Here is an 8,409-nt window from a genome sequence, read left to right on the forward strand (position 1 = left end):
AAGGGTAAAAAATAGATATAACATAGCTGTTTTGGTTTATATGTTTCCAATATGGGCTATGATTAAAATAAAGATTGATTATAAAGCTCTCAAATATTAATAAAAGAATCAATCAGTACACAAAAGAATTTCCCATTTTGAATTATTGTTTTCTATGATACTCTGTTTCCTCAGCATATTCCTATTGAAGAGGTGTTATCTTCAGCCGCTATACAATTGAACTGATTTTTCTAATAAATCATGGTTTTTTCCAGAAATTTCTTTTACCCTTGATCCATTCTTGTATATTTTGAAAGCTGGAATAGAGTTCACAGCTTCTGATTTTGCCAAGTAGGGATGGTCCTCAATCTCCACCTGAAAAATTCTCACCCAATAATTATAAGTTACAACATACGATGAGAAATATAACAAATTCTATGCTTTACGGACAATCAGATACTAAATGTATATATGTTTAGAATTCCATTTGTTAATTTAGAAACTAAAAAGTTAAAACACAAAATGATCGAAACCCAAAATGAACAATTAGATAGTAAATGTATTAATATTCGGGTTCTAGTACAGGTATATAAAAATTTTGAGGAAAAAAAATATCTATCAATAATATTGTTAAAATTTTTGGATTTGAATCCTCTAAATTTTAGATTTTTACTTTAGAAGATAAAATGAGATCTCTTATTATTAAATATTTTTTCTCATATTTTTTCTTAGTCCCACTTATAAAATAAATGATGATAGATTATACTTTATTCTCTAAAAACAAAATTTAAACACATATATACATTTCATTAAGTTTTGGTATTTACATTTTGGACTTACTACGAATACCTACATTTAGTAACACTCATCTTACACACGTCTTGTATGTCCAACTTTATCTTAAGAAAAGTAATACGAAAATTTTGGCAAAACACATTTTTGAATACATAGCATCCAAACACAAACCAAACAGCCGCGTATATGCATATCCCATCTTATTTTGTCTAAGAAGTTAGGAAAAAAAATGTTCGGTTAACCTCAGACACTTGTAACGACTCAACTTTATTAAACAAGAACTCTAGTATGAAAAGTCCTAGCAATTCAAAATAAACAAACCTTGAGGAAATTCACTGATGGGAATCTCTTGCTAATTTGCTCCAACACTAGAAGTACTTGTTTGTTTGCTGCCCTGTTGGTAAATAGTACCACAGCCATTCCTGTACAACATATAAACCCGCCCAACCGTTAGTGAACTCTCATTTGTAATTGCCACATTGTGTTAGCTGCAAATAAATAAGAAAAAAATGTTTCGTACATATTAATTATTAGATATTATGTCAACTCAATTTTTTATTCATAATTAAATCGATCCGTATTTAACTTAAATAATTCTTTGATTTGACAAGTGATATTTCATTGTAGAGAATCTAAATCAACATACTATTTAAGTATAACACAATTCAATAGATAAATATTTCATACCAGGAGAAGTTACATATTGTCTAAATTGATCATTGTTTGAAATGAACACCAAATTCGCGCCAAATTTCAAGTTTACAATAAATTCGCCGCGGAGCATCTTAAGTTGTAGCTGAGCCTCAAACAATGCCCTGGCTACTTCCTCATCCCCTGGCTTCTCCCTTAATAGCATTTCATAGTCTTGAATGGCAACTTCCCATCTTTGCAACTACATTACATAAAAAAATAAATCATGTACATAAAAAAGAATAAATGACTTTTTCGGTTTATAACCATTCATTCGAAGGATAAAACACATCTTCACAATTCAAAAGTTTCTAATTAGTCTCCAACTATTTAAGTAAATTGGTTTAAGTGACTCTTGATATAGATCTAAAAACAGGTTATGAGGTCACTATTTATAAGGGATCGTTTAGATGAGTTACTTGAATGATTGGATTAGAAATTTTTGAACTATAAAAGAACGATTTATAGTTCAAAAAAAATAGTCATGTGCCAAAAAGGACATTTACTCAAGAACTTGATACCAAAATTGCAAAGTAAAGCACCTTGGCATTGCAATCTGCCCTCCTTAACCTTGCTTTGCTGTAGGAAGGCTGGACTATGAGTGCGGCATTGCAATCTTCAATAGCTTTCTCGAATTGGCCGAGCTTGGAACGACACGCCGCTCTGTTGCATAGCAGGACTGAGTTGTGCGGATTATGATCTAGTCCTTCGTTGTACACTGCGCTTGCTTCCACAAACTTCGATGCCTTGAAGAGTAAGTTTCCACTCATTCTTGCTGATGTTACTGCTCTGGCCTTCCTTAACATTGCATTCGCCTCTCTGTTGCTTGGATCCACGTTAGCTGCTTTCTGAGCTGCCGCAACGGCATCCTCAAACCTGTTAATGCATATATACCATTTTAACAACTTATTTGGAGGCCTCACACGTTCTCTCTCTCAACTTTTGTTTTTCTTTGCTTCCTTATTCTAAAGCTATAACATTTTTTAGATGGTACAAAATTTTGAAACCAACATTATAAACTATTTGCACACGTTTTTGTGGTTGTTGACAGTTTTTAAACTAAAATACAGAAATCATGAAGAATTTGTTCAATCCTCTGATAAAGATAAAGATTTTGACCAACCTGCCAGCTGCCAAGTAAACCTGTGCGGCGATCATGAACTGGTAGGAACTGCGAGCAAAGCCAAATATCTTGTTGCACCAATCAGGTGAGAATTTTGGCATTTTCTCATAGGTGACTTGTGCCTCTTGATATCTTAGGAGCTTCAACAAGGCTTCAGTTTGCAAAGCATAGACCTTAAAATACAGCAAAACCAATATTTTTAATTATTATTATTTTTTATCATTATTATAAAAAATAGCAGCTTTGTGTCCTTATGATACTAATATTTAAAAAATAACAAAAAATAATAAAAAAGAACGAGGAATCACGGGTAGAACTTTGGCCTATTATTGATAGAACTTCGATAAATATTAATAAAAAATACTGGAACTAAAAAAACTCTTTGGATCACATTATAAATAAATAAATGAACAAAATAATATACATGGCGAATGAACCAACAACCTGTGGAGATGAATCAACCCCTAAGGAGATTGCTGACTGTGTTTCCTTTAGTACAACACCCCATTCATTAAATTTCCGAGCTTCATTGCATTTGTTAAGGTGGTTCTGAAGAGTCTGAGTTTGGAAAGCCAGTGCAGAATCAGTATCTGGGGTTAACTGATTGCAATCGAGGGCTTTCTCTGCTTCTCCCAATCTGCAATAAAATTTTCCAATTCTATAAGAAAAACTAACAAAAACGCCAAATTTATTAGATGCTGCTGCAATTTTTAACTGTCACAGAAACACAGTAGTGGGAAGCATAAATTTATTTCTAGAAAATTAGACGATTTATTTTCTTTATGAGACGAACTTTGTTTAGTTTTCGATCTATCATTCTAAACACCGGGACAACATGGACAAAGGAAGAGTCACAAATTTTGTGTAGTCTCTGTACTTTTGTCCTAATAGACTTATCAAATATGACGCTTAATATCTCATGATAAAAATAGAGGACTAATATAAGGGAGGGAGACCATAACACAGTTACTTTATTTAATTTAATATTTATAATCTTATATATATAATATTTATAATTATATATTTATTACATTTAAATTATTTATTTATTTCATTTAATAATTCAGGCATATAAAATAAAAAAACTTTAAATTACTTTTGGTTGATTTTTAACGGTCTCTCAAACATTTTTTAAATATAAATATGCTAAAATATACACAAAACCAAAGATTTCGGTCTTTATTTCCGCTAACCTAAACTTTTAGGTAACAAAGAATTCAGTAGATTTTATTTTCTGAATTTGTCTCGTTTCCAAGACAAATTTGTATCTCCTAACTCGTGTGTATTTTCCTCCTCACAGTTAATAATAACCAGGTCAAAAGTAAAATCACCAATTCACCATGTATGAAGCAAAAATTTACCTGAAATATATTGTTGCCAAACGGTTATGAGCTCTGGTATACGAAGGCTCCAACCTAACAGATTCCTCACACTCAGCAACTGCTTCTTGAAATCTTCTTAAGCCAATCAAAGCAGCACTCTTGTTGCAATGATAAGTTGCCTTACTTGAATCCAAAGCAATTGCTCTGTCATACAAAGCCACAGCCTCTTCAAACCTTCCTCCCTTATACGCATTGTTTCCCATGTTCTTCAACACCTCCGGGTCCACCACCTTCTTGTTCCTCGCAAACTCATCGCCGCCGCAGCTGTTCTTCCTCATTATGTTACCCATCAAAGCTTTTCCGGACGAGGAGTTCCACTCTGTTTTGCTCTTAGGCCCACACTCCCGGAGGCTCTTTGCTCTTGGAGTGTTATTATTTACAAGCAAGTTCCCGGCCAGTTGCGCCGTGGCCGGAGACTTGTTGTTTCTCTCATTTATCTTTGCCAGCTGCAGTTTGCTGTCGTCATTCGATAATGTCGACGTTGATGCCGATGTGGATGTTGAGATTCTTGCAGCATCTGATAGTCTTCTACTTTGAAGCACAAGGGTACTTTTTGCGCAAGGTTTTTGGTCTGAGATACTCAGCTTTTGTGTGATTACGGTGTCAGTGGAGTTTCTCCTTGTTCTAACCTTTGGTTCTTCTTTGTTCTGAGACTTCTTTGATGCATTATATATGTTGCTAGCTTTCATGGGAAGTGAATGAACAGAAGACTTTTTCAACCAATAGCTTTTAAGATGGATAATTCCACCCATGAATCCACAACCAAATTCATTTCCCATTCCTATCTTCTTGTTTTGCCTGTTCTTCCCTGCCATAGCTTTTAGAACGTTGTCACAGCAGAGAAGGTGAATGTGAATGTGAATTATCACAGACACACAAACAAGCAAGCAAAGAAGAAAAAGAAGAGGAGCTGAGTGAGAGAGAGAGAATTGTGAAAGGTGAAATCAATTATGTAGATGGCTTGTACAGGAAGCAGTTTATATAAGACGCGTGTGATGTACAAGATGTTTATGTATTATATTTATGTGTATATAGCCCTTCTTCTAGAGTGGCTTCCAAGAAAAAACTTTAGCACTTTTTGTGGCTTTAGGGCACCACGGGCAAACGTCAAGGATTCAAAGGAATATTAGCAGTGAAAATAGTAAAATTGATAACCTTACATAGATGAGGAAATTGCATCTGGATGAGATCAAAAATTAAAAAAAGAAATTGTTTTAAAAGTGACTAAGTAAATATATCGAAAATGATATATCCCATAGTCAATTCTAGAGGCAGTTATGTACTGCCATGACTGAATGTGAGGAGTTGTTTGGTTAAATTATTAAAAATGTCACCTCGTAAATAGATAAGCTATTTTAAAAATGATCTCATTGAAATGGAACATGCCAATGGCTAGGAACATGGAGCTCCAAATTTTACACTTTAGTGATTGGCATGGACTTAATTAGACATGGTGAATGTTGAGTTAAATATCACATTGGTCTTTGAAATTAGCGAGTTATACTGAGTTAGTTTCTGATTTTTTAATTGTTATAATAATTTGGTCTTTCAAATTTTAAAAAGTGCACTAATATAGTTCCTTATCAAAGTTATTAGTTTGATAACTCATAGTTTGATAACTCAAATCTGACCATGTTAGACATATTAAAATAACGGTGTACATGTTTTAGCACTAAAAAGGCACTAAATGATGTTATTTGAGGATTTGAACAATATTAAAAGAGAGAGGTATAACGTTTTAGTATTATTCAAACCCTTAAACGACGTCATTTATTTTAGCGCTAAAACGCATATGAGATCGTTTTAATATGTCTAGCATAACAAGGTTTGAACTACGTCACTAACGATGTTGAATTTTAACGACGAAAAATACACGAGGGACTATATTAGTGCATTTTTTTAATCTGGAGATCAAGTTGTTACAATTGAGAAGTCAGGGACCAAATCAGTAAAACTCGCCAATCTTAAATACCAAAATAGGGCTTAACTCAATAAATCTTTGGTTCTTTGTTGCCTGTCTATTTTATCCTAAAAAAGTCACTACAAAGAGAAAAATAAAAAAATAAATTATTTCAAAAAGAGTATAATAACAATTAAATTTTTGAGGATTTTAATTTTAGACTAATTAGATTTTAAAAAAAATATATCAATTAAGTATAAATAGTAGATATATTAAGTTTTTCTATTAATAAATAGTGCGAGAAATAAAACACAGTTGCTACGCTTTTCGTTATCTACAGGAATGTGTCCTGTTATTTTACATGAAAATCAAACGATATTATTTTGGACAATAAAAATTTTGTTATATTCTAAATTTTTATATAACTAACATTAAATTAACTACTCTTTATTTACAATGAATATTAACATAGCAGGTAAAATTTTCTGCTAAAAATTATTATCCTTATTTACTATAATGAAGAATTTAACTAATAATTTTTTTAAAAAATTAATTAATTTAAAATAAAAATTTTAGAAATCTAATCGTATTTTTTTTCCTTTGAAGTTTATGGTTTTTGGTCATAATGAAATTATTTGTTGAAATCAAGTCAGTTAGGGTGTCCCTTCAATCCGTGTCAAGGGCCCGGGCCTAAATGAAATTTAATTTAAATTAAAAGACGGAAAGGCTATTACCAAGAAAAGCAAAAAGAAAAGTAGAAGGATTACGAAATTGAACCTTGTTCCACTATCATTATGATTTAGGACCATGTAATGAAATAGAAACGTAACCAGAATCGCACTACCAAAACGCAGTAGCTAATTCTTGGGGTAAATTAAATAGTGGTCTTTGAAAATTGCATCGTGATAATCCTTGAAATTTTAATTAACCAAATATAGTCCCTCGAGTTTCAAATAATTTGCTTTAACCTTTAAATCCATCTTCATTAACGTCGGTTGAGTTGGTACATTTAGTTGATAGAGAGACAGGAATCAACGACAAAAGTATTTTTTTTTTGAACATAGGTAGTCAACACAATAAAGTGAAATAGCAGAAATTAATAACAAATAAAATAAAATATAAATATAAATAAAAATTGTAATTTGTTGTCATCTCCATCGTTATCATCAACAACTAAATGGATTAATTAAACGGATCAACTCTACACCATTCTTTGTAACTCAAAAAGGATAGATTCTTTACTCCTTCAACACTTGTCTCTATTCTCTGAAAAATTCTGTTATTCCACTCTATCCAGATGTTCCAAACAACCGTACAGAATTCTATCAGCCATTTCTTTTGCTTAGACTTCCTACCTGTTACTCCTGTCCAACTCTCAAAAAACTTTTTAACAGTTTCTGAGATGGTCTATGCTCTGTCAGTAAACTTCAACCAAACACACTACATCTGTCACGTAAACTCACAAGCAAAAAATAAATGATATATAAATTCTATATCTTTTTTACACAACACATAAATATTATCATGGTAATTAATAATACTAAGTCTACTGAGCTTTTCCTTCGTGTTGACCCTGTCTACTAGCACAACAAAAATATTTTAAAATGACATGATGGAGAAGAGGAAGAGTGATGATTTTGTTGTGGAGAGAGATANTTTAATATTATATTTTTTTTGTTTATCTATATTAGATATAAAATCATTTATTTATCTCTCTTCTTCTATTACTTTAAATTTTAGAATAAAAGAGATTATTATGAAAGCAAAAAGTCAAATAATTATTTTGATAATTATTTCAACTTATGCAAGTAATATCAATTCTATAATTTAGTGTTTCATCGGGTTCCACTCATTAAAATCAAATCATAATATGATATTTTATACTTGCTCTTGAGTTTCGAATCTTAAACAACCCATTCATCTAATGTTATTTTATATACTACGATATATGATATGGGTGCAGGTAGGTATTTATTATAATTTATCCATTAATTAATTATTATTTATTATAATAATTATTTTTATATAATAGGTCTTAAATTTTTTTATATATTTAAAATTTAAAATTATATCTTTTTAAAGTTAGAATATTTAAATTTAGATTTAAACAAAATAAAACAAAAAGACTAAAATTAAATTCTAACTAAATTAAAATTAAAATAATACTATGAAAATTATTTTTTTTGTTTTAAAATTGGTATATATGATTTTTTTATTCTAATTAACAATACAATTATTTTTTGATGAATTTCAAATATATTAAAAAATTAGTTAGTATATAATTTTATAATTTTAGATGTATTCATTAATGTATATAACAATATGGTTGAACATTAGCCTAATAATAATGTTATAATGACGATCATGTTTACTTTATGACAAATAACGTTTTCTTTTCCTTTAAGTATACAGAAATTTTATTAGTTTTATATCCATGGCTTTAAAAAACTTTTTAACAACTTCGTTCTTAGACTTTATTGTAAAAGACTATATATATTGAGCTATTCCCAAAAAAGAGAATCAATTATTTGTTATTATTT

At 30.7% G+C, this 8,409-nt stretch overlaps 1 protein-coding gene across 1 annotated transcript; it reads right to left on the bottom strand.

The window, feature by feature from the left end:
* Window positions 1–44: 44 nt before the first annotated feature.
* LOC107459127 (TPR repeat-containing thioredoxin TTL2-like) lies at window positions 45–4,927 on the bottom strand. The gene is made up of 7 exons (XM_016077340.3): window positions 3,949–4,927; window positions 3,032–3,224; window positions 2,588–2,760; window positions 2,007–2,340; window positions 1,462–1,666; window positions 1,096–1,196; window positions 45–354 (listed from the first exon to the last, which is right to left on the bottom strand). Exons 1-7 carry the CDS (start codon window positions 4,782–4,784, stop codon window positions 202–204), a joined length of 1,995 nt encoding a protein of 664 aa, XP_015932826.1. The 5' UTR covers window positions 4,785–4,927; the 3' UTR covers window positions 45–201.
* Between the last annotated feature and the right edge of the window lie 3,482 nt (window positions 4,928–8,409).

This window comes from Arachis duranensis, chromosome 7 (assembly GCF_000817695.3).
Source record: "Arachis duranensis cultivar V14167 chromosome 7, aradu.V14167.gnm2.J7QH, whole genome shotgun sequence".
NCBI lineage: Eukaryota > Viridiplantae > Streptophyta > Magnoliopsida > Fabales > Fabaceae > Arachis > Arachis duranensis.

Bases quoted from the DNA above. Each gene is read 5' to 3' on its own strand.
- LOC107459127 (XM_016077340.3), bottom strand. From the start codon at position 4,784: ATGGCAGGGAAGAACAGGCAAAACAAGAAGATAGGAATGGGAAATGAA. The intron at 3,225-3,948 runs GTAAATTTTTGC...ATTTTATTGCAG, and splicing joins TTGGCAACAATATATTTCAG to ATTGGGAGAAGCAGAGAAAG. The intron at 2,761-3,031 runs GTTGTTGGTTCA...CTGTATTTTAAG, and splicing joins GGGTTGATTCATCTCCACAG to GTCTATGCTTTGCAAACTGA.